The following is a 26,622-nucleotide window of genomic DNA, read 5'->3' on the forward strand; positions in this document are numbered from 1 at the left end:
AAGAAGCCACTTTTCTTTTTTCAATATTTTCATAATATAGTCGAGTTTCCCGAGTCACGTTGAACGGGCAAATTCTCTGATTACAAATTATATAAATTAATTTTTAAAAATGGGAATACATTCATTCTTTGATGAAAAATTGTATATAAAGAAAAGAACAAAGAAGTTCTATCTCTTATGGATCATTTGCATATCCTCTCTTTAAATTCTACAAGTTGTCTTGCACTGATGAATTCTTGTTGGTTTTTCACATTTGGTTGTTCTTCTATATCTCTATGTTGTAGCTCCATTTCACAAAGTACTCTTCTAGTTTATCACATAGTCCACAATCATTGCACCTTTTAGAATTATCTTGAGTATAAAAAATTGTATAAACTTGGCTCACCTCATGACCCCCGATATATAGATCAGGGTTGAGGTTTAAGCATGATAGAATTTGCTACATACATAACTATACAAAAAATACAAAAATAATAACAATATCAACGTCAAGCTTTTATCTCACTACGTGGGATCAGCTACATGAATCATTTTTCTCCATTGTCTTATTAAGAGTCAATACATGACCATACAGAAACTAAGAGAAAAAAAATGCCATAGTCAAATAGTTCAAATAGAATGTCCAACTTGAAGTAATCTACTCAAAACTAATGAGAAATCACCCCCTTGAGTAGTTTCCCGGCCAATTTGATGAGTCATACTTGCCAACTTGGGACTAGTTCATATATCATACTCGCCGCTTGAGGCTATTCCAATTGTAGACTTAGATCATCTCCAACCGAAAATCTCATTTTTCACTCCAAAATGCCGGAAATTACAAAATGCCATGATTTCATCTCCAATCGAATGCATTTTTCACCCTTTTGCAGGTAACCGTCGCGTCTTTTTTTCCCGCGACAAGTTCGGTAGAGTGGTAAAAATGGCGGAGATGAACAGTGCAACGTCAGTATTGGCGTCCCACTGTTCACCCGCAGCCATATAGCAGAAATTTTGCAGTTCGGCTGGAGCTGTCCGGGAGCTCCATTCAAGAGTTTGGAGTTCATTTGGAGATGCCCTTAGAGAATTTCTTTTGATCTATGACCAAATAAACCGATCGAGCTGATTCAACTTGAATAAAACCGACATGGCATGAACCTATCTTTCTAAACATTTGTTTATAAAAGTAGAGCCATATAAATAAGTTGATAATTCAGTTTGATTCTTTCTAATTTGATAGCTCATAAGAAAAGGAAAGTTCTCCAAACTGTTTGATGCCAATTGTGTAACAGATCATCTTCCATGTAATATTTTCCATTTTGAATGTGAAGAAGGATTATTATATCTCAAAATTTGTATGATTCTATTTAACGTGCACTCATGTTTGTTTATGTGCTTTTGAAAGTGATTAAAATTGAGTTCTGGAACACTCTTTCAATGCCCATTTGTCAAACTAGGAATGAGTACTGAGTTTTTTATTTATTTAATTTAATTCAATTTCATAAATATTAAAGCCAAACATTGTAATTAACTACATATCATTAAGTAATTATTATTTCATTAAGATTAACGTCAACATTTTAATATGATATTAACAACTAATTGAATATTTTCAATAAATTATTCTAAGTTTTCTATCAATAGATTATTAATAATATATAATCAGTATGCATTTTTTATTTATAATAAATAAAATTATTAAAAAAAACAATTAATGAGATAATGGGTACAAATGTAACACAATAAAAAATGATTTTTTTCAAAATAAATAAATTTTATTAAAAATTATTTTAAAACTCAGCCATTTAATTCAACTATATATTAGTATTTTGACATAGTTATTTGAGCATAAAGTAAATATCAAATTACAATATTAATAAAAAATTTAGATTAATTTATTGATAACAATCAATTAGTTGTTAATATTATAATTTAATGATAATTTTGTCAGGCCAGACCAAAGCCAAAAATTAGCTAATTAAATTGTTTGATGTTAATCTTAATGAAATCACAATTAGGTAATGACATTTAGTTAATTAAAATGTTTGACGTTAATCTTTATGAAATTGAATGGAAATAAATAAATAAATAACTCAGCCGTTCATAATTTGGCAAAGTGGCATGTAATTATAAATTTAAGAATTTTAAAAATTATTATAATTATTTTTTATTTGAATATTCTATACAATTTTTTTTCAAAATATTCTCATGAAAATATCCATCATACACATATTGTAAAAACTACTAGTTGTTTAGTCTCAGATTACTTAGGAGCTTCATAATGTTTTGTTTATATACATTTTCTTGCATCCATGGGCTAAGAGCTCATATGAGGTGATAGAATCATGTGTATGATTGACTAGTATTTAATACATAATACTATAAAATTTTTGGAATAATATCATTAAACAAAATATACTATATTAAAATTAATTTAATATTAAAAAAAATATTTTATATTAAATTAAATTATTTAAATATATTATGAATTGAACCAGCAGATCAATAGTAGCCTAGTACAGGTATACGGTCAAACCGGCCGATCCGGTCCAATTTTAAAAAAACATGAATGATCAATAAGTTTTACATGATGATTTCTTGTCATACACAACTCCTAAAAATATTTCATTCCAATATTCAACATAATTGTATTGGAAAAAGGTATCAAAGGATCACAAAAGAAACAAATTCTAAGAAAAATTAATCAAGATATGATCGACAGTCATTAAACTATCAATTAAAATAGCAAATGCTGGTTATATTTTTTCAATATCCTTGATATATCCTCAAAATTATCTTGATCGGGCACGAATCTTGAGGCAAAATCAAGCTGGAAACTTCAAAATTAAATCAGGGTCACCTGAACTCCGATTTCAGCGAACTTATAGTCAAACTGAGCGTTTCGAAAATAAAAACTCAACGACACCAAATTCGACCCAATCCGAGCCCAAATAAGTCCAAATCAAGCACTCAAAGCGCTGTTGGAAAGTTTAAACCATAATTTGAGTTACCAAACGGTTTCCAAATATGACGTTCTTATAGTCGAATCGAGCGGATCGACGAGACGAATCCAACGAGCCCAAGATCGTCTAATTCCAACATCATTAAGACCTTCAAATGTCTGATGAACGGTGCACGATCAAGGGATTCAATATCAACCGTCCACGACCACTCCCTATTTGCCCATGATCTCACACCTATTTACAATCTATGCCACTCCAGAATATTTTTAAATAGACCCCTCATTTCTCATGAGAGGGGGCCCAAGCAAGAAGAAGAAGAGAAGGATAGGAGGGAATAACTCATTCTCGCCACCGCCAGAGTTCTACCCGACGCCGGAATTCTACCGGACTTCCGAATGTCGCCGGAGTTCTGTCCGATGCTCAAGGGACGCTAGAGTTCTACCCGACGCCAGAATCCTGCTCAACTTCGAAACGACGCTGGAATTCTGCTTGACCTCCGAAGGACGCCGACATTTCGCCCGATTTCCAAGAGACGCAGAAACTCCGCCCGACATTGTAACTGAATTTCAATTCAAAAGTGATTCATTGTAATCTGATCGTCCTAACTTTTGTGGACAAGTCGGCCTCTTGTATCTCAAGAAAAACACTAGTGGAACTTTTTCAACTGGGTGTGACCCCGTGGTTTTTTCCCATTCAGAGTTTCCACGTAAAAATCCTGGTATTTCTATTTCTTCCATGTTTGTGTGCTAGATATCTGTACGCTAAAACAAAAATTTTCTAACTCTATCGCCGTGTATATTCTGAACTTTTATTTGGTCCGGTGAACGTACGCAACTGTACGTTCGGCCGCTAGTAGAATCGTGCCACGCGTTTTCATTATTTACCGCGCGCCCAGACAACCTGACCCGGAACAGACCCAATATTGCTCGGTATTGCTAGGTATTGGTCGATTTTGCTCGACAATAACCAATACCGAGCAATACCGAGCAAATACCTAGCAATACCGAGCAAATACCGAGTTGTACCGAGTTTTTTCTAGCAAAACCGAGCAAATCCCTAGCAATACCGAGCAAATCCCTAGCAATACCGAGCAAATCCTGAGCAAATACTGAGTTGTACCGAGTTGTAAAAAAACTCGGTACAACTCGGTATTTGCATGGTAGTGGTCTTCACAGAGCGGTATTTCTCATTTTTGCAAAGCAATACCTAGCAAATACCGAGCAATACCCAGAAAATCGCGAACATAGCATTCCCGGGTTCCGCTCCGGGTCAAGTCGTCGGGCCGCGTGGTAAAGAGTAAGAGCACGTGACGACATGCTATTGACGGCCGAACGTAGCTCTACGTCCGATCAAAGGACGTAATAACTGTTCGTATATTCTAGTCCGCAACAATCCTAAAAAATAATGAATTTATAATAATGAGAAACAACAAAGTTCAAAGAGAGAGAGAGAGAGAGAGAGAGAGAGAGAGAATAACCGGCATCCCTATTGAAGAAATGCAAGCTCATGTGTCCTCTATTTTCTTATTCCTTATTCTCTGAAGCATTATTAAGTTGACTCTGGAATATTATTTACGAACCGAGACAAAGCTCAAAATAGTTGTCTGATAATTAATTAATGTCCAAATTAATTTCAAAACTTTATATTGCTCCAATTTAATCTCTCAACTATTAAAAATTGAACCAATTTAATTACAAAGCTTAAAATAAGAGTTAAAATTAACTCCAAAGTTAAATATAAAAAGTGTTTTTTATATATATTTTTTTAAAAACAAAATCTAACATGATAAAAATTACAATTAAATTAGATTTTACTTAAAAAAAATATATCTAAAATACACTTCATATTTAACACTGGAATTAACTTTAACTCTTATTTTAAACTTTGCAACTAAATTAGACCAATACGAAACTCTGTGATTACATAAAATATTATTTATCAATAATCTACGGAATATTTTGAGCTTTTACTCTTTACAAAAGTTTATTGTCCAAAGGCTTTGGCAGCCCTTCTCTCCACTCACACAAAAAGAATAAATACTAAGAAAATACAGCTCAAAGATACAGACAATATGGCAACTTCTTCCAAACTTCCAATATAACACCACCTTATTCTTCCATGACGTGAACAGCTTCTATATATTAAGAAGCCATTTAGTTTATATCACAAGCTTCTGAACAGAGCCACTTTTATGCTACTGATTCTCCTGCTGGTAATAGCCGGTAGAGATGGCAGAACCTTCATCGCCTTTTGACAAAACTTCTTCAAATTCCTGGAGTTTGTCATCCATCATCGGTGATGAAGGCGGCGCTGACACCATTGAAAATGATCTTGGTGATCATAATGATGAGGAGTTGCAGCTTCAATGGGGTGCAATCGAGCGACTGCCGACGAGGAGGCGGCTGAGATTGTCCCTCTTGAAGCTTCCTGAGGGCGAGCATGGCATCATGAGAGTTGTGGATGTCACTCAGATAGAAGCAGTAGAAAGACACCTTTTCATAGAGAAGCTTGTCAAGAATGTTGAGGAAGATAATCAGAAATTGCTGAAGAAACTTAGAGAAAGAATCAGAAGGTATAGTATGGTTTCTTCTTCTGCTTCTTTTTTTTTTGATGATCAGGCATATGAAGTCTGTAAAAAAAAAATTAGAATAGTTTTGTTATTGCTTAAGCATGTAAGAAATAAAAAAGTGATCTACTAGTTAATAAAAGCCTACTTAAAATTTATTTTTATACATGTATTTTATCAATTAAAAGAAGCATACATACTTTGAATAATAGAAACTATCTTTGATAAAATTCCTTTTTTTTTTTCTAAATTTCTACATTAGTGGATGCATCAAGACACGCAAATTTTTTGTAGAGTGGGAGTGAAGCTGCCAACAATAGCAATAAGATACAAAAATCTTTCAGTGGATGCTCGATGCGAGGTAGTTGATGGGAAGCCACTCCCAAGTCTATGGAACTCACTCAAGGGAACTTTCAAGGTACCTCCCTTCACACATTCAAATACCTATGTTTTCGATAAATTAAAGCTCAAAATAGTCCCACGATTATTAATAAATACATAATTTAATCCCAAACTAATTTAGCCGCCCTAATACTCCGAATATGAGGGTATTTCTATTTAAATATGAGGGTATTTTGGGTATTAGGGTGTATGTGAGATTATATTATTATTATTATTATTATATATTGTCATTTATTAAATTAAAATAAATACAAAAATCATAATGAAAGTTAACCAAGTTTCACTCTTGTTATATAGTTGGTTAATTTCCATTATGATTTTTATATTTATTAGAGATTGATCCTCCTCTCGAGTAGAGGATCACTTATATCTTGCTTTTTGTGTGTTGTGCTTTGTTTCCCTTATTGCAATCTACTATTTTGGGGGCTGTTTTCGCCCAGTTTTTGCTTATTTTCTCGGTGTTTTCCTCCAATTAGTGATAGGTTTGCTTGCAAACTCAAGTATTCCCTTAGGGTTACTTGCGAACTCAAGTATTTTCTATCAAGAAGTACCCCTCAAACTTAAGGGAAACTTCTATAAGAAGATGGTGAGACTTGCAATGTTTTATGGCGCATAATGTTGTCCAGTAAAAAAGAGGCATAATATTAAGTTAAGTGTTGCAAAGATGAGAATGCTCAGGTAGATGAGTGGGCTTTACTCTAATAGAAAAAAAAATTGAAACGAGTATATACGTGAAAAGGTTGGAGTAGCTCCAATGGCAAATACGATTAGAGAGAGTTAACTTGGATGGTTTGGTCACATAAAACGGTGGCCTTCCAATGACCCGGTTAAGAGAGTAGATGTATTAGATTCGACTTTTATTAAGAAAAGTAGAGGTAGACCTGAAAAGACTTGGTTAGAAAATATTAGAAATGAGCATGGTTTAAAATTGCGCAATATGAGGCCCGCCTTTGCGCAATTCTAGTAAAAAACGCCTCGATGCTTACGCCTCGAGTTTTTGTTATGTGGCTTGCGCCTCAACTTGGTTGAGGCCCGCCTTAAGGCCCGCCTCGCCTCACTGGCATGAAGCTTACGCCTCACGCTATATATATTAAAACTTAACGTAAATCTTGAAGTAAATGCCCGACATTGGACTCTACAGGAAAGGAGGAAGGGGAGAGAGCAGTTCATCATAATGATGATTCAAATGAAGAACCCCTTAGTGATGACAGTGCTGATGATTTATGAGTTCTTATGTGATATGTCATTGCTATTTATTTTTAGAAATTGGAATTATATGTTAATGAAAAGAATACTGGGATTTGGGAAAGATAGAATTTTGAGTTGAACTATATTTCATGTTGTCTTATTATTGAGATATTTTGATTTCACTTCATATCTTATGCTTTTTTATGTTTTATATTATTCACTCATTAGTATTTAAAAAATTTATCATTTTATGTTTTTACGCAATCTTTTGATTTTGAGGCTTACGCCTCAAAACGCCTTGAGGCTTACACCTCACCTCACGAATGAAAAACGCCTCAATACCCGAATACACAATTTTAAACATTGAATAGAACAGCTCTTGCTTTCGGTTCATTCGCACGCAAGCTCTCTCTCTCTCATCTCTTTCTGTCGCACTTAGCAACAAAGCCAAGACTCCCTGGGAAATTATTGGGTTCGGACACCAGATGACGTCCAGAGCCCAATGAAAATGCGCCACATCACCTCTTACTCGGTACTGAGCTTTGTATGAGCTCGGTACTCCACAGTACCGAGCTCAGTGCGGGTATTCCATAGTACCGAGTTCAGTATTAAGTACCGAACCATAACCTATGTCCGATGTCCAAACCCAATAATCTCTCCTCGCTTCTCTCCGCATGCAGAAAATCAGTCGATCTCTCCCAATCTGAACTCACGCACATAGGAATCGCAGGCAAAGCCTCTCGTCATCCTTCCCGATCTCTCTATACCGAATGCAGGAAGCCACAATCGAGCCCGCCTGCATCGCACAGCAATAGACAATAATCCGCACGTAGGAGCTGCAACCAATCCTCTCTCTCCCTCTCCGGATCTCTCTGTATAGCGCGTCTTCAACCGAGACCGCACATAGAAGTCCGGAAAGAGCGACCTCATCCGCCTCAACCACCTCTGCACGACCACAACCCTCTATGCTGAATTACATGACGATAGTTGCAACCCGAGCGCAATCGGATCTCGCATGAAACATGTCTATCCTCCTGCAGCACTTGCCGACCCAGCCTTCAACTTGACTTCCTTATACCGCACGCAGATCCCAGCCCGATCCCCTACATCCTCTCTCACTCGATCTCTCTGTGCAAGGAAGACTAATTCGGCTAACCTGACCCATTCAACTCATGCCTGATCCAGTTCGATCTGACTCGATCAGCCCGAGCAGATCCGATCAGGCTGATCTGACCCGATCAGATTCGACTCGTGCAATCATTTAAAAATTTCTGATGATGACCGTGTTGATAGGAAATCTCAATCATAGAGGATCCTATTTTCAAAATATTTAAATAGGAATGCAAAATACAGAAATTTAAAGTAACTTTAATGTAACTTCAATGATAACCGTGCTGATGTAAATATCAATGTAAGGGGGTCAATACTAAAATTCTATTAAAATTCTAAAATTCAAAATCAAATCAAAGTCTGAATTTTTTAAATGAAATCTATTACCTAAAAACTTAAAACTAAAACTCATCCATCTTCTACAACTGTTTGTTTGACGTCTTAATAAATTTGAAATTAACCTCAGCTCACAAAGAAAAAATATCGTGTCAGGTGTATCACTAAGATTCATTCTCAAATAGTCTCTCGCTAGCAGCGACGTGGCACGTGCCCTCTTATCGGGTGATTTTGCTGCAAAATGATGCCACTATATTACAATCACGACCAAAGCCAGTATGTTCTCTAACGATTTGAAGTTCTTGAGTAATGAATCATATGATATATTTGATAGACATAAAGCCCCTTTGTCAGCTAAGGTAAACTCAAGTGTATCTCCTTAGACAAATATCAGCCCAGATCTACAAGATGTATTTGAACGAAGTAATCCATGGATGCCGATTAGATGTCTTCTGTCAGGTTGGGTCGACTACATCTTCTCACTAAGTAGACCAGAAACCATAATAGTCACGGATGACGGAACTATGAATCTTAATCGGAATCATCTCATTTCCCACCTCACCCGTTTTAAGCATATGATGATAAATTTAAAATCTTAAAAATTCTCAACACTTGAAAATTCAATCCCTAAAATTGCTGCTACTATATGCTAGGTACTTGGTTCTTATTTCACAACTAGCCTTAATTGAAAGTTCTCTCTCGTTATCGAGAGGGGCAGTTAACTATAGGGGCTTGCGCCTATAGAAAATCAGAACTCGGATCATAAAATCCTCGCAAAATGAGGGTGAAATCTTTGGGCAGTGTCTTATCTAAAAACCCAACCTGCCTTTTGAAAATTTACCTTGGAACCTAGACTCATTAAAACTCTCCCTATCAAACAAAAGACATGCATGCATGGAGAGGTTGAGGTGCGAATTTTTGGAGCCCTAGATATTTATTATATAAAATATTCAAATTAATTTATTTTTTATATTGGGAGAAGTGGGGCCTACCAGTTACATCCATTAAATGTTAATTATGCCGGCCTATTAATAATTTTGTTTGTTTAATATATCATAAAGTTGCATATAAATGTAATTTATTTGCTAATATGCAGGGACTCACCAGAGGCTGTCGAATCAACTCCAGAGAGGCTGAAGTTAGCATCCTGAAAGATGTTAGTGGCATTCTCAAACCTGCAAGGTATAATTGAAATTAAGACGCATTTAAGAAAAAAAAATTAAGTGTTGATTTAATGAGTGAAGAACAATAATGTTGTTGTTGAATATTTATGTGATAAATGACCAACAATAGGTTACCAATTTCGTGAATAGAGATTTGAATCCCTCAATTATGAACGATAATTCACAAATATGAGTAAATAATTAAAATGGCTAGATATTTTTATAATGAAATTATGAAACGGAAAAAGTGAAAGCATCGGAAAAGGACAATTTTAAATTATTTTTAAAGATAGTGGATATATTACAATGGTTCATCCTTCTTCGAACTTAAAGAAAGCATCAATTTCAAGTAAAAAAGAAATAGGCTTAACTGGTATCATAGATGTTGGTGATGTAATAAGTTTGATTTTTGAAATTGTCCTACTCTTGGAAACGAATGTAGCAAGAGCCACCGGGGTGGATGAGGCAGTATAGGCAATTCGTTTAAGCCACTAAAGATGAATGGAACAAGTCTCCTTCACTTGAGTGTTAAGGCAGCATAACCTTTGGGTAGAAAGGGTGCAGTGCATGAAGATCATGGTGGTCACTTAGGACAATCAAGACAGTTCTCTTTTTTAGAAGTGAGAACAATGTGTTTTAGATGAAGCAAAGGAGGTAATGGAGGTGACTAATGTCAATCAAAGCAGGCCTTCATGAGGTGAAAACATTTTGATTTGAAGACAATGGGCAAAATAGTGCAAGAAGGTCATGAAAATGTAGATGTCATGTTTGAGAGTGGTGGGCAAAGCAACAAAGGTTGGTTGAGGAAGCCATTGACAAAGGTTGAGCACATCCTCATCTTAGAGATAAGGTAGAATAATATTTCAGTGATAGTTGAGGTAGAGTTTTAAGGATAGAGAGGCCACCGAAAATGGTTTAGACATGTCTTCTCCAAGAGGCGAAGGCAGCGATTGTTGAGGTAACGTTGTGTTTAAGAAAGTAGCTAACAATGACTTAGACAATTATCCCCTAAAGATAAAGGAGGATGACAAAGCGGCACAAAAAGATCGTAGAAGTTATTAAGGGTATTCAAAATGGTCCTTCTTGAGGTAGAGATAACATGACCTAAAGGTGATTAGTGAGACAACAGAAGAAAGTTATGGAAGTGATTAAGAGCAATATGTACAGTCCCCCTTCTAGAGGTTGAGATGACCCAATCTAAAGGTTGTGGATGAGCAACCCAATAAATTCGTGATAGAGATTGAGGGCTCCTCCTTATTGGCCTCCTTTTTGGGACAAGTCACAATTTTCAACTTGCAATTGAGCATCATCCCTAATTACCCTTCACAATCTTATGATGTATAGGTGCTTTAGAACCCGTTAATGTCAACCCTATGACCCATAGGTGGAACTAAGATCTTTATGATCGCCCATGACTCATTACTGGCATTGAGATACACCCTTATTATCTTGAGATCCTACTTACAACATCTATAAAGTATGCTCAAACCTAATGAGCCCATGGAAGATGGTCTGGGTGCCTTTATGAATCAAACATGTCAATTGAGACATATCCTAAGCCACTATGGCATACCTAACCCCACTTGATTAAATTGGTGTAATGTGCAGCCAAACAAGACCCTTTACTTATATGAGGACACAGTTAGAATCCATGCCCATCTAAAGGTCCCTCTGACATAAACTAAGACAAAATCAAATTAAATAATAAGTGACCCATTTTGAAAACTTAAACCATTAAGCGGCTCCTCAAACACCTTGGACTACTATAGGCCCAAGTCACTCATCCTAGCTGATCAAGCTTCTCACATTAATCATGATACGATCAAACCCATTCTAATTAGGCCATGCACTTAGGTTAGACCTGTGATTAGAACAACCAAGCCTATTAAACCCACTTAACTCATTTGATCGAATTAGGTGCAATTGGACCCATCAGGCCAAAATTGTTACATAAGCTCAATTTAGGTTTAGTCCCTAAGGATCATCAGAGCTTGAACAAACACCTAATTTGGTCATTTGCTGCACTTGACTCCAGAGAATCCAAATGGAACACATTGACCCATTAAGGTTCCAATGCATCAAGTTAAACAAAATTAGAATTTTAGATAGTTATCACCAGGTACACCAGAACCAAAGTAACATGAACGCTTTAGTTAGCCACCCAAGTGACCATTCCAAAGATAATTTCTACATTATAAACAAATCGGGATAGCTCATTTTATGAAATATGCAATGATTTAATTCTCTTTAACATGCAAATGGGATGCCTTGAATTGATTATTTGTAAAACTACACATATCATTCACTATCATCGTTGCATTCAATTGAGTTGCCATATGGAGGTCAAATTTTAAAAATATAAAGATTCAAACCCCAAATGAATAAGCTTTGGGAAAAGAAAATTGGCAAAAGAGAACATAATTCACCTACTATGTTAGTGAGTATTAAACAAAATAAAATAAGTTTCTGGAGGAAAATGGAATAGGAATCAACCCAGTGACAGTCCATAATAAAAAAATTTAGGGATTTTTACATGCATAACACTTCAAAGTTTCTTATTTACTCATTCAACACCTACACTTGCCTATTTACACACCTAACACCTAAAACGTAATTTATTTTCTAAAATAACATTTCATCTTCCTCTCCATCAAAACTCGTCCGATTGTGTTGCTCGCCACCGCCTCCCCAAAATCCTCTCCCACGTCCTCCGCCGCCAGCTCCACCTCTTCTCCCCTTCCTTCTTCACCACCCTCGCCGCCACTTCCTCTTCCATCTGCCACCCCTACTTCGCCTGCCATCTTCTTCTCCTTGACCACAGCCCTGACCTCCCACTCTTCAATGCCGCCATCAAATCCCTCTCCTTCTTCCCTTCCCACCAACCCTTCATCCTCTTCTCGATCCTACGTTTCGATGGCCTCAGTCCCGACTGTCAAATCTTCGCCCCTCACCTCAAATCTTGCTCTTTCCTTCCCTCCAACCCGGTATTGCCATCCACGCATTGTTGAGTGCTTGCATGAATAATGGTGATGCCAAGGTGGGGGAGGAGGCAAGTGGGATCTGTGTAGACGCTAAACTCAAGAAACTAAAACATGAAGAAGAAATACAATAACAGCGGAAAATAGAGAATGAAAAAAGGATGTAGTTCACTGAAGAAGCTTTTCATTAATTCATCCTTGCGTAAGTCATGAGCCTATTGTATATATACAATAGTGGTAATATATTACTAAGATAGTTGGTTAAGCACAGACGGTGCTGATGCAAGAAGCAGGGATTATTTCGTTTAATACTGTAATTGTAGTTTTGTTTAATACTGTAGCCGCGAGCTCCTTCTGGACACTTTGAAGAAGACAAAAAATAAACTGTGAAACCAAAGAAGATGCCAGGGATCGGGCTGATAGGGGTTTTTTCTTCACATCGAGCTCAATTCTATACCTCCGATCTGATAACGCCGCAAAAATGGAGAAGACGAAGAGCAAACCTGCTCTCGCGATGAAGATGTGACGGGTCTGATAGTGAGGATAACGGAGTGGTAATTTAGATGAAACAAGGTGTATTTGGGTGGTATGTAAATAATATACTTTGGGTGTTAGATAAGTAAATATAATAGTTTGAAGTGTTAGGTATGTAAAAAATCCCAAAACTTTAATAATAAATCAAAATAGATAACCAATGATGAATTATTCATTCTTGCATTTATTGACACAAAGACAAAAGATGGGGCAAGTGATTTTCTATAGGGTTTTCAAATGATGGCCACAACTACCAATAACATTAACCATTAAAGACATAATAACTAAAAAGAGAAGGATCAAATAATTTTAAAATATAATTTGGAATTTCGGAGCAAAAAATAATACTCAAGATATAAAATGGAACAAGTTCAATGCGCAGCTAGAAACTTCAAAATAAAAATTTTGAAAATCATCATGAGAATCATGGAAACGAAGGGAAGATATGCTTGTTCTTTGTTGAAAAATATCAGCAAGTTTGACTGATAAGCTTCTTAACTCGAGCAAAACGTTAATTTGTTGGATAAAGTACCATAATTTCATGAATTTCTATGGCCGAAAGAAAGTATGCTAACATATTCATGGATACAATCTTTACACTTAATTTGAAGAAAACAATTTCAGTCAGCAAAATAATAATAAATGTCCTGCATACAACATTTCCTTAACGTTCCATGAAAAAAAAAACATAAGAAAATACGGCCACATGCATGTCACCTTCTCTGAAGCCAGCAGAATTTGTTTATTTGATATATTTATTTTCTTTTCACTACAAGTTTCCTAAATGTATAAAATTATCCTTTTTTTTTGTTAAAATGTTGCGTGATGCAGGATGACCCTCCTACTAGGACCTCCTGGGTCCGGTAAAACAACATTACTGTTAGCACTTGCAGGGAAAGCTATACCACCTCTTAAGGTAAGCTACGTACACCATATTTCACTTAAACTACCCATGATATTAAAGAAACAAGTCCATGATGATTAATTATGAAAATTTCAATTCATCAAAAAGAGGAAATAACAAGAACCCTGATGCAGAAAAGAATTAAGAGTTGTATGATTTCAACACAGTACTCATAAGAATGAATAACACTTCTAACATGCTCATATAAGTTATTGTTTTAATTTCTTAGCTGTTCTTCCTAAAATTGACCGAAGAAAAGGTTTTATATCACAGATAACAGGGAATATCACTTACAATGGCTTTAAGCTAGAAGACTTTGTCCCTGAGAAAACATCAGCTTATATAAGCCAACATGACCTTCATATTTCTCAAATGACAGTACGAGAAACTCTTGATTTTGCAGCAAGATGTCAAGGAGTAGGTGACAGAGAAGGTAATAGACTGCACTACCATACTTCAAAAACTCAACTGTTGAGAATAATTAAGCTGGTTTTCTCCTCACATCAGATATCATAAGAGAGGTAGCAAGAAGGGAGAAACAAGCCGGAATTATTCCGGATCCTGTTATAGACACTTACATGAAGGTGCATCCAATCTTTCACTGCCATTAGTATAAGCAAATGCATCATAGATAGTTTGAATTATTTTAAACTATTGAATCCCCAAGCCCCAGGGGGGAATTTTATTCAAGTTTGTAAAGTTTTTAACCCACATGCAAATGCATTAGCTTGTTATATGCACCTAGAAAAAATGTAGCTTCATAAGCACATTTAAAAGAATTTTAAAGTTCAAAGGCCAGATTCATGAGCCTTCAAAGAGATGATGAGTAGCATTCGTATGTGTTACTTTAATTGGTTTTTCTATTAGAGTGGATGATCCATATCCCATGCATTTTCTAACATAAATGGTTCATGAAATTTCTTGATAAAAAGAATGAAAATTTTAATGGACAAGGCGCTAATATTCAATTAAACTCTGCAATTTCATTGACAAAGTAATTATAAGTGTTTATTGTACTACATGCTCCTATAACAGGGAATTTCTATTGCGGGATTGCAAACAAGCCTTCAAACAGATTATATTTTGAAGGTAAACAAACTTAACAGCCTAACTCCCAATACTTAATAACATGGAATACATTCTGTTTCCCTACTGTAATTGACTTTGTTTGTATGTGAGTGTGTCAAGGGCCATGCCGAGTCCCTTTCAATTGCTTTGAAATAGTATTCTAATTCATATTGCTTGCTTTAATGCAGATCCTTGGATTGGACATTTGCTCTGAAACTAAGGTTGGTGACACGATGAGAAGGGGGATATCAGGTGGTCAGAAGAGAAGGTTAACAACAGGTTGCCCAGAACAACCCCTTCAGATGTTTTTAATAATCATTAATATCCCTATTTGCATTGTAATCACTCTTTCTCACCTTGAATAACTTGAAGATTGATGTTTACTTTGGCGTTGCTTGAAATTTATCTAGATAGCAGTGTTAGCAATGGTAGAAGCATGGAGCTGATAGGAAAAAATAAAAACACGGGGAAATAGAAAGCAACTAAGTAGAAGTAGCTTGAAGATAGCTGACTAGACTTTCTCATACAGTTTAGAAGAGAGCTTTTACTACAAGATCTCACTTAAAGAAGGAAAGAGGGGTTCCTGTGATGCAGGCAATAGGATTTACAAACTCATTTTATTTTATAAATCACCATAAGAAAAAAGAGTTTAAACCCTATATATATATAGCAAGAAATTTTTACATTTTGAATCTTAGATAATTTGTAATGACAAAACAATCACTAATAATTATAGTCATAATAGCATATTAGCATGACACTTGAGATCTTTTGCCTAAACATAAACTTAATAATAAGACGACATAACATAATATAAAATGAGAACATAAGGAGCATCATCATGCTTGGGCCTTCGTGTTTTGCATCAACTCTATTAGCCCCAAAAGAACTCTTCCACAGAAGAGTTTGACACAAGCCACCGAGGTGGATGAAGCAACTAACAATGCAAAAGCAGCCAAAAAAAATTTGTGGCTAGCAGCAGGAAAAATGGATTATAAACTGCAGTCACAGAGGCAACAATGAATCCTAAGTGGTGTATTACTCAACAAAGTTAACACAAACCCAATATGCTGAACTTGGAGTGGAAACTCAATGCTAGGACCTTCAATCTTGTCAAACTGCGACTCAACTTGGGCCATAGGAGACGCAATAAAATTGTTATATAGAACTGATTGGCAAGAAAATGCCTAGGAATAGTTTAAAAGCAAGTTATAAAGTTCATTAGTGATAAAAAAAAGGCTTAGGCATGGCTTGTTATAAGCTTGGAAACACCTTTGCTGCAATATGGAGCTCAAATTCATCACTAAAATGATGCTCATCATCATGAAAATCCTCTTAGATCTCAACCTAACTTTGGGGGAAACCAAAGGAGGAGGTGTGTTCATGTAAAGGGAACACATTTTAGAAGCATTTCATGTGTTTGGCAAGATATCTTTTAAATTGAACATCAGGAGAAGGTAACAAATTAGGAGACTATGAGAGCCTTTGGTGGAACTCTTACATGAGATTTTGGCAGAATATGGTAATCATGATAATCATCGTAAGGATCATGATTGGCATCATCACGGTTGGCCCATCTTGTTCAGAATTAGCTCTTAGATGACAATATTATTATTTATCAAATGGAATGTATTTTGTTTGTGATTTCTTATTTACAGAATGCCCTATTATATAAATGATCTATGATAATTATGATTTTTCTTTCTTTGATGTTTTTTTTCTAACATCTAGATATGGCCTCATGTGAGCAACATTAAGTTGCCAGAAAAATAGAACTAAATTTCTTTTAAGAAATTATTATTTAAACATGTCTGCAAAGCAAGCAACTAACATCAGCTAATAAAAAACACTGCATAGAAATGTCAGCAAAGCAAACAATTCATTGAAGTTGCTTAGAGCAAATATATATTAGTGTATGGCTAAAGAGCCCTCCCATATTTTCCTTTTTTTTTTTTTTTGAAAACTACAATTTACTGCAGTTATTTTAATAAATGGCAGGAGAAATGATGGTTGGACCAACCAGAGCACTTTTCATGGATGAAATATCAAACGGACTGGACAGTTCCACAACATTTCAGATAATTTCTTGCATTCAGCAGCTGGTGCATATTATGGAAGCTACTTCTCTAATTTCTCTTCTTCAACCAGCGCCTGAGACTTTTAACCTCTTTGATGACATAATATTAATGTCGGAAGGGAAAATAATATATCATGGGCCACGTGACCGTGTTCTTCACTTCTTTCAGGATTGTGGTTTCATATGCCCAAAAAGGAAAGGCATTGCTGACTTCCTTCAAGAGGTACTTGCTTCAGTAGCATCAATTTTCATTTACATGCTTGTTTAAAGTGATAAAAAAATAATTATCTTAGACTTGATTTAGGTCATTTCAGAAAAGGACCAAGCACAATATTGGAGCAACACAAGCATTCCTTATAGGTACGTCACTGCAGATCAATTCTCAGAAAAGTTCAAGTTCAGTAGAACTGGTGAGAAGCTGGAAGAACTTTTAGAACTTTCTACAAAATCACAGGACACTGAAAATGATATAGCTTTTGCTGCAATTTACTTGAACAAATGGGAGTTGTTCAAAACTTGTATGGCTAGAGAGTTTCTACTTATGAAGAGGGATAAATTTGTTTACATAGCTAAAATTATTCAGGTGATCAGTTATTTCAATATATCTAGTTCATTTATGCATTACTTATTATTAAAATGCACAAACTCATGCATAGTATTTCTCCAGATTATGATTGTTGCCATAATAACAATGACAGTCTTCCTGCACATGCAAGTTGATTTAGAGCATTCAAGTTACTATGTTAGCTCTTTCTATTACACCATCACCAGGATTATGGCAAATGGAATTGAAGAGCTGTCTCTATCTATTGTTAGACTACCTGTATTCTATAAACAAAGAGACTTACTCTTCTATCCAGCATGGGCATACTCAATTCCCATCTCCCTTTTGAAGATACCACTTTCTTTGGTGGAGTCCTTCATTTGGACAGCGTTAACTTACTATGTTATTGGTTACGCTCCTGAGTTACAGAGGTAAGCATATTTGTGGTGAAAGTATTTTTGTCCCCTTGGTCAAAATGATTGTTAACAAATGCAACTTTTTCCTTCAATGCTTAACAGGTTTTTCTGCCAGTTCCTTCTACTATTCATACTCCATCAAACATCAACATCTATTTTCCGTTTTCTAGCATCAATAACAGGAACAGCGCACACATCATCCCTTTTAGGAAATTTAGCTTTAGTAATATCCTTTATGTTTGGAGGGTTCATTCTTCCAAAATGTAAGATTTTATGAGTTTCTATCAGTCCAAGAAAAGCATTTATATGAATTATTGCTAGAGCAAATGTTTCTTGGTGCAGACTCATTCCCATTTTGGCTACGCTGGGCATTTTGGTTTTCACCGGCAACATATGCGCAGATAGCTTTATCCCTTAACGAATTCCAAGCTCCCAGATGGCAGAAGGTTTTGCTACATTTGATCCAACTAGTTAAATACAACAATAAGCATCTTTTAGGCCAATACTCATATAAATAATTTTTTTTTTCTTATTTTAAACTTGGCAGTTGTCATCAGAAAACATGACACTTGGGCAGCATATTTTGAAGAGCCAGGGTCTAGATTTTAAAAACTACTTTTACTGGCTGTCAATAGGAGCTTTATTTGGTTTCACATTGCTTTTGAACATCGGCATTGCATTGGCACTGACTTATTCAAATAGTAAGTTTTTGGACATCATGAAGTTAATGCCTAAAATAACTATAGCAACTGAATTCTGGCAACACAGATCCTAGAAACTCTAAGGCGACTATTTCAAAACAACAACCAAGCCTACAGAAGAGCAGAGAAGTTGAAAGCAAAAGTTCTGCGGGTCTCATCCAAACTCATGAACAAATAGAAGGTGAGAAAAATAACAATGATATGCCTGAAGGCGAACACAGATTTTTTTTCTTAAATTAAACCATCTAATTCAGTCATAACAACTGTGTTTGTGACTGTTTGCAGGGAGAATGGTCATACCATTTAAGCAACTAACCATGACATTTAAAAATGTTCAATACTTCATTGATACACCAAAGGTATTCTTCTTCACCTTCCATTAGTTCTACCATTATTATTTAAGTTGCTAACTATTATGATGTCTTCGATTAATCATGAAACCAATGTTCTCTCCCTTTGTCAAGGAAATGAGAGATCGAGGTTTTGGGTCTAAAAGACTACAACTTCTCCAAGATATCACAGGCGCTTTTAGACCTGGTGTTCTTACAGCTCTGATGGGAGTCAGTGGAGCTGGAAAAACTACATTGATGGATGTTCTATGTGGGCGGAAAACAGGTGGCATGATTGAAGGAGATATAAGAATTGGGGGATATCCTAAAATCCAAGAAACATTTGCGAGGGTATCAGGTTATTGTGAACAGAATGACATACACTCTCCACAAATCACAATCAAAGAGTCACTTATGTTTTCAGCTTCCCTACGCCTTCCACCAGATGTTGATCCACAAACTAGAGCTGTAAGCCATTATGCTTCATCTAATTTATTAAACTAACAAAATAATAAAATAATATGATTATTCAGTATAAAGGACACATTAAAATGCCTTCTACACATTTAGATATAACAGTAACCCATGAAAACTCAATGACATTCCAAAATATACCATAAACACGGATGAGCAAACCAACTACATGCACCTAAAAAGTAGTAACAAGCTATCTTAGTCCAACACATAAGGAAAGCTTCTAACTTTCAAATAGTACAAGTTTGTTCTATATCTTGATATCTAAAGGTTAACCTGAGATGTAATATGCAGGAGTTTGTTGATGCTGTCCTTGAAACAGTTGAGCTAGATGGACTAAGAGATGCTTTAGTTGGAATACCAGGCATAAATGGCTTATCTACAGAACAACGTAAGCGGCTAACAATCGCAGTGGAGCTAGTGGCTAATCCATCAATTTTGTTCATGGATGAGCCAACATCAGGTGTAGATGCTAGATCAGCAGCAATTGTCATGCGTGCTGTAAAAAATATTGCTGAGATGGGAAGGACAGTAATTTGTACCATCCACCAACCAAGCATTGATATTTTTGAGTCATTTGACGAGGTAACATATATCACGTAACTACCCATTTCAGTCACAAATAGATAATAACTAAAACAAATTTCAATATTTTTGTATTATAAAATACTTATTCGTGGAATTAATACTGAGTTCACCTTATCATTGCAATGCAATGGTGCAGAAACTAAGACGCATACCCAATCCCTTACCTACTCTTGGCTAGTAATAGCATATAAAATATTTTCTGTACTCTTTTTGTGTGCCATTTTAGAACAATTTGGGTTGCCAATATGAATGCTTCTTCTCAATTAACTTCTGGAAAGTGAAACATGATGTGTTGATTTCAATTTATGTATGCCTTTCTTAACAGTTCTAGCCAAAACCTTTAGTCTAGCACTATTCCTTCCAATGTCTCAATATGATTCTATCAACCAACTTTATTAGTGAACACTGTAGACTCCTTTGTATGTGCCCAGTCTGAGTTTATTTTTTACAATCTTATCCTCAAAAAGGCGCTAATCTATCATCTCTTCCATATGATAATTTTGCAATCCATCATTTCAAATTAGAAAAATACTTTTACCGCAACATATGCATGATAATGAATATGAATGAAACAAGTTTTATCAATTCATATAATTATTCTTAAGAGAAATACACTGGCGTTCTTTGGTGAAATAGTCCCATGTGAGCATCGTTTCATTTAGAAGGATGTTCACAGATACATAAGCTTAAGCCTATGGTTAATTGCATTTCGATTTCTACTGTTTAATCAAACTATTTCTCTATTATGGCCAACCCCAAAAAGGAAAACTAGCACTGAAAGTTTATCGTTGGTAGGTGTTTAATGAAGCAACTCAATGAAAATTGTTCTTCTTGGGCTTAGCCATGAGTTTCAAGGGAAAACATAAGAAGCTATCTTCTCCAGGAGGATGGAAAGAAGAGAGAGAGAGAGAAAGAGGATGGGGGGAGGGGTGTGGTAGTAGGAGGAAGAATAAACAAGAGGCGAGCAGAGGATTAAGGAAGAGCCAACAAGGGGGGAGCAAATGCTATTTCATGCAAGAGCTTTTTTTTGGTTTAATATTCAAGTGTCCTTTCCTAGTAAGATGTATCCCCTTATTATATAGAGAAGGGAGAGAATAACATCACATGCTCAATTACATTCTCTTGAATGGCTAAAATGACAATGTGCAAAATAAAAATGAAAGCATAACCCACTAGATCGGTAGGGAAAATGTCCGTAGAAGGGCTAAGAGTGGGGGAGGGGGGCGGGGGGGGTTAATATATGCAATTGTCAGAACACCTCTAGATCGGTACGGGAAAATGACCGTATAGAAGGGCTAGAGAAAAAAATATAGACATGAGTTACATGAAAAAATTAAAAATGGAAAAAAGATATCATTATAGGGTTATCACATGGTGAATACCGAACATAAAAAATGAATAATGATGAATCATAAAGACAGCTTGCATATTAGTTGGATAAGATTAATGATGATGATGATCATCATATATTCTATAATCATGTTAAAATCATGGGCATGGATATTGATTGGATGGCTTCATCTTTGTACAGGTTTGCTTGATGAAAAGAGGAGGCCAAGTGATCTACTTTGGCAAGCACTAAGTAAAAAATTCCAAAGAATCTTTATTGCTATTTTGAGGTATGTTTCCATAGTTTCAAATAAATTTTTGTTGCATACTCCAACTATAATATTATATATATATATTATTGAAATTAATATGTGTGTGTGTGTGTGTGTGTGTGAAATATTGAAGATTATATTTTCTAATGCCACCCTTAGCATTCTTCATGTGTGTTTATATGTCTTTGCAAATTTAAAATTGGATTTTGATTATCAAGAACACCTTCACAGTTCAATCAATTTAAGATAGGTAATAGCTTTATGAAAGTTACAAGTTAATGACATAAACATCATTAAGGTAAAAAGATGACTAAAGCATTCCTTAGTAGATCACATTTATCTACCAAAAAGATTTTCGATCCTTTATTTTTAAAAGAATAAAAGGATAAAAACCCTTTAAAATACACCAAGTATCTGGTCAATTTGTGGAATATTAATTATAAAAAGAGAAAAAGTGTTAGCCTACAAATGCATGATTTTGTATCTATATTTTAGAACAGTAAGACTACACACATGCCAATGAAAAAGAGCCCCATATCTCCTTTAGCAATTAGATATGTATAGTTCTAAGTACCAACTATGAACTTGACTTTCTACATCATAATTTGTAATGTCACTTCCGTTAATAACAATGAACCTAGCAAAGATTTAAAATTTAGATTGAAGCAATTTCAAAATGCAAGTTATAGTTTTTGATAAGCATCGTTATGCTAGATCAAATGCAGCAATAAATTCTGAGCTTTGTCAGAACACTACTATTGCAGCCTAAATGTTTCATTATTATATTATTCTTGCATGTGAATAACAAGGATTGATTATCCTTTCAAAAAATAACACTTCGTTCATTTTAAAGGAACAATTTATAGTTCAACAAATCATACCAGTATAATACCACCATTTTTTCACAGAGAATTCCAAAAATCCCGAAGATTAAAGATAATTATAATCCAGCAACCTGGATGCTTGAAGTTACCTCAACAACAACTGAAGAGAATCTTGGCATTGACTTCGTCCAAATTTACAAGGAATCCACTTTGTATCAGTGAGTACTCTCTGAATGAACATTTCTAGTTTGATTTCTATGAAGTTACCTTCAGCGTTCGTTTGCTTATAAATAAATCCGTTGAAAGAATTATTTGAACTTCTGCAAGGAAATTGCGGCCAAATTGGTTTCATTTACTTGGCGATAGTTTTACCTGAGGGAGTGGCCTAAAATTGTTTGGTGTTAAGTTATAAAGCCACTTTACATCAAGCCAAATGCAAAAAAATAACTTCATCTGCATTCCTTGAACTTACACATGTTTTGTAGCCAACTAAATTGCATGGTGTACCATTATTACAGATTAAAAGAGAAATCTTCTCATTGATATAATAGACTGGTAATAAACTAGCACTTAAAATTTCTATCATAAAAGAGGAAAAGAACTTAGTATGTATGCCAGACATCCTCTTAAATAAGAAACTCATATTATGATAATAATTTTTCTCTTATAATGTATGATATAAGCTTTAAAAACAAGAATATTAGTTTTCCAATAATGAAAGAAAAAACAATATAAGGAACAATGCAATCGTATCTCACTTTCATCATTCTAGTCTTCTGAAAGTCCTCGGTATGAGGATGATGGATGCCAATTCCAATCAATTATAAGCAGCATGTATTCTTCAATCTCCGGGGCCTGAAAAATAAAAACATTTGTTAATACAAGATAATTCACTGAATTTTACAAACAAGCATAATTTTCTCATCATTTATTAGGTAGCTGTTGTTGGAAAAAATAAAATTGCGAGAGCAATAACAAAGCGTGAGACCGTTAAATAAATTGCAAGGGTCTAAAACAGTGAGAAAACCTTTCTGAATCAGTGAAGTTCGTCTATGTCCACGGCCGCATAAAGTGAAGTAGTTTTCACTAGTATAGAGACAAGTAAATAAAATAAATATTTGACTCAAATATTTCTTTCTAATTTGTTTTCTCTCTCTAGGGTTCCTTCTCTACTCCTATGTTAATTTTTTCTTCTTTCGTCCCTCTCCCAACATCTCAATTCAAATTATGCATACAAATATAACATAAATCCTACTACTTATAGAAAATAATAAAACAAAAAATTCCAAAACAAGCCTCCCCCAATTCCCTCTCAAATCAACTCCTAAATCAGCACCCAAATCAACCCTCCAATCAGGAAATAACTCCTAATTAATCTCCTCCAATTTAGCCCTCAAATTAGTCATCTTTAATTAGGAAATATCTCATATCTCCTAATTAATCTCCTCCAATTTATCCCCCAAATCAGCCCCCAAATATGTCATCTTTAATTAGGAAATATCTCCTAATTAATCTCCTCCAAATCAGCCTCCAAATTTGCCCTTTTTAATTAGGACAAATCTCCTAATTAATCCCCCTTTCAAATTGGCCCCCAAATCAGCCTTCTTTCCTTATTAATTTTCCTCTCTTATTTGAAATCAAATAGAAGATTTTCCCTTCTTAATTCCCTCCTTGATTACTCTCCTAACATTATGATTTCTTGCTTTGTTGGGCCCAACAAGAAGGCTGAAATCTACCTGGATTTGGTTTCAGGTTCCTCCCCCTGCACCGCCTGCTGGGCCGGCCGATCCAGCTTCCCTTAGTTTGCAGCTGTAACACCCCACCACAAAGGGGTCAGGATTCACTCGGCGGAAGCGGAACTCTTGTTTTGCCTGCTGTACACGAGGGCCGGTCCAAGAGGGACCGGCTTGACCGGTCCAGGAGGGACCAATCCATCAATATCCCCTCCCAAAATTCCACCTTGTCCTCAAAATGGAAAGACGGAAACTGCTACTTCATCCTCTCGTACGACTCCCATGTTGCGTCATAATCGGGTAAGTTCTTCCATTGAATTAGCACTTCCATGACCCCTACCTTTCCTTGTAGTACCCCTTTCAGCTCCAAGTGTTACAACACCACCTCCAACTGCTCGGTCAGTGTTAAGGGTAACTTTGAACTGGATGCATAATCACCAATAGCTCTCCTCAACTATGATACGTGGAACACCAGATGTATAGTAGTGGTCGGGGGTAACTTCAATCGATAACCCACTGCTCCAATCCTCTCTAATATCTCATAGGGACCCAAGCACCTCGGGTCAGCTTCTCGTTTCTCCTGTTAGCTACCACCCTTTGTTTATAGGGCCGTAGCTTCAAGTATACCCTATCACCTATCTCAAACTATACGTACTTCCTGCACCCATCCTTCTGCTTCTTCAAAATTTATTGAGCCCTCAACAAATATCTTTTAATTCTGCCAACAACATCTCTCTCCTCCAAGTACTGCTCTAACGACAAGACTATCGTGCTACTCTACCCAAACTGCACCAAGTGTGGTGGGTCCATCTTGTACATCACTTTAAAAGGAGTCATCGATGAATCTAAATGATATGAAGTGTTATACTAGTACTCCGCCCATGCCAGGCACTTGGCCCACAACCGAGGTATCTTCGAAGAAAAACTTCGCAAGTACATCTCAAGGCTCATGTTTAGCACTTCCATCTGCCCGTCCGTCTACGATTAATAAGCAATGCTCATCTTCAATATTGTCACATACATCCTTAAAAACTCCATATATAAATGACTGAGGTACACCATTTCACGGTTGGACAATATAAACTCTAGTATCCCATGCAATCTGACCAACTCTCTGATGAATGTCGCTACCACTGTCACTATCATATACAGGTGTCGTAGGGGAATAACATGAGAATACTTACTAAATCTATTCACCACCAAAATCACGGTAAACCCCTCAAATCTGGATAATTTATTTATTAAATCCATGATGACCTCCTCCCACACTTTGTTTGGAAGAGCTAGAGTTTGCAGTAACCCTCTTAGAACCATGGACATGTATTTGTTCCTCTGGCACACCTCAAATCTAGCCACCATCTCATGCACCTCCTCATGCATTCCCTTCTAATACAACTATGTTGGCAACCTCCTGTACGTCTTCTGCAACCCTGAATGACCCCCTACAGTGCTCCCATGGAAGTCCTGCAAAATGTGAGGAATATAGACCGAGGTCAGTGGCAACACAAATCTCCCCTAGTATAGCAGTCTCTCCCCCTCTAGGGAATAGCCATAGTGGCTACTCTCTTCCCTCAGCATATCCGCCTTAATCCCCCTCAGCTGCTTATCATGGATGCTCTCCTCTTTAATAGCCCCCCAACCCAACATCAATGGTACAGAAATGACTAACTTCTGAAGCTCTCCCGTGCATCTGGACAATGCATCAGCCGTCTTGTTCTCTAGTCCTGGCATGTAATGGATCTCAAAATCGTATCCCAATAGCTTAAATAGCCACCTCTAATGCTCCTTGGCCACCATCCTTGCTCTAACAGATACTTGAAGCTCCTTTGGTCTGGTCGGAACACCCTGTTTATGAGGGATTGGAATGTAGTAGGAGTGTTGGTGAGACCAAACGACATCACCAAGGACTCGTAGTGTCCCTCATGTGTCCAGAATGTAATCCTCGGGGCATCCTCCTCTTTCATCCAGATATGATAGTACCCAAACTTCATATCCATCTTTGTGAACACTACTGCTTCACATAGCTCATCCAACAACTCGTCTATCATCGGAATAGGAAACTTGTCTAGCACAATCTCCTAATTCAAGGCCTGGTAATCCACACAGAATCTCCAGCTCTCATTCCTTCTTCTTGACCAGTAAGATTG

The 26,622-nt window shown here is 36.1% G+C and overlaps 2 protein-coding genes across 3 annotated transcripts in view; one reads left to right on the forward strand and one right to left on the reverse strand.

Moving 5' to 3' along the window:
* The first annotated feature begins 5,136 nt into the window (after positions 1-5,136).
* LOC110099187 (pleiotropic drug resistance protein 3-like) lies at positions 5,137-24,771 on the forward strand. Its single transcript, XM_028692961.1, has 17 exons — positions 5,137-5,566; positions 9,638-9,723; positions 14,048-14,132; positions 15,156-15,209; positions 15,377-15,467; positions 17,187-17,488; positions 17,570-17,848; positions 17,933-18,240; positions 18,328-18,488; positions 18,568-18,671; positions 18,773-18,926; positions 18,994-19,107; positions 19,212-19,285; positions 19,391-19,723; positions 20,024-20,314; positions 21,751-21,848; positions 24,495-24,771. Exons 1-17 carry the CDS (start codon positions 5,168-5,170, stop codon positions 24,769-24,771), a joined length of 3,210 nt encoding a protein of 1,069 aa, XP_028548794.1. The 5' UTR covers positions 5,137-5,167.
* The window catches only part of LOC110099189 (pentatricopeptide repeat-containing protein At3g06430, chloroplastic), a 59,662-nt gene continuing 38,578 nt past the window's right edge, over positions 5,539-26,622 (reverse strand). For both annotated transcript variants that reach the window (XR_003700036.1, XR_003700035.1), the window contains 3 exons: positions 23,501-23,597; positions 9,646-9,716; positions 5,539-5,568 (listed from right to left, as the gene is read on the reverse strand). The gene's annotated coding sequence lies outside the window, so the exon portion shown is untranslated. The remainder of the gene's footprint in view (positions 5,569-9,645; positions 9,717-23,500; positions 23,598-26,622) is intronic.

Source organism: Dendrobium catenatum, unplaced genomic scaffold, assembly GCF_001605985.2.
Source record: "Dendrobium catenatum unplaced genomic scaffold, ASM160598v2 fragScaff_scaffold_203, whole genome shotgun sequence".
Lineage (NCBI taxonomy): Eukaryota > Viridiplantae > Streptophyta > Magnoliopsida > Asparagales > Orchidaceae > Dendrobium > Dendrobium catenatum.

What these genes read in the sequence shown, in the direction of transcription:
- LOC110099187 (XM_028692961.1), top strand. Translation starts at nt 5,168, where the DNA reads ATGGCAGAACCTTCATCGCCTTTTGACAAAACTTCTTCAAATTCCTGG. An exon ending in AAGCTCCCAGATGGCAGAAG is followed by an intron (nt 18,672 to 18,772) that starts GTTTTGCTACAT and finishes TAAACTTGGCAG; the next exon opens with TTGTCATCAGAAAACATGAC. An exon ending in ATGGCTTCATCTTTGTACAG is followed by an intron (nt 21,849 to 24,494) that starts GTTTGCTTGATG and finishes ATTTGGTTTCAG; the next exon opens with GTTCCTCCCCCTGCACCGCC.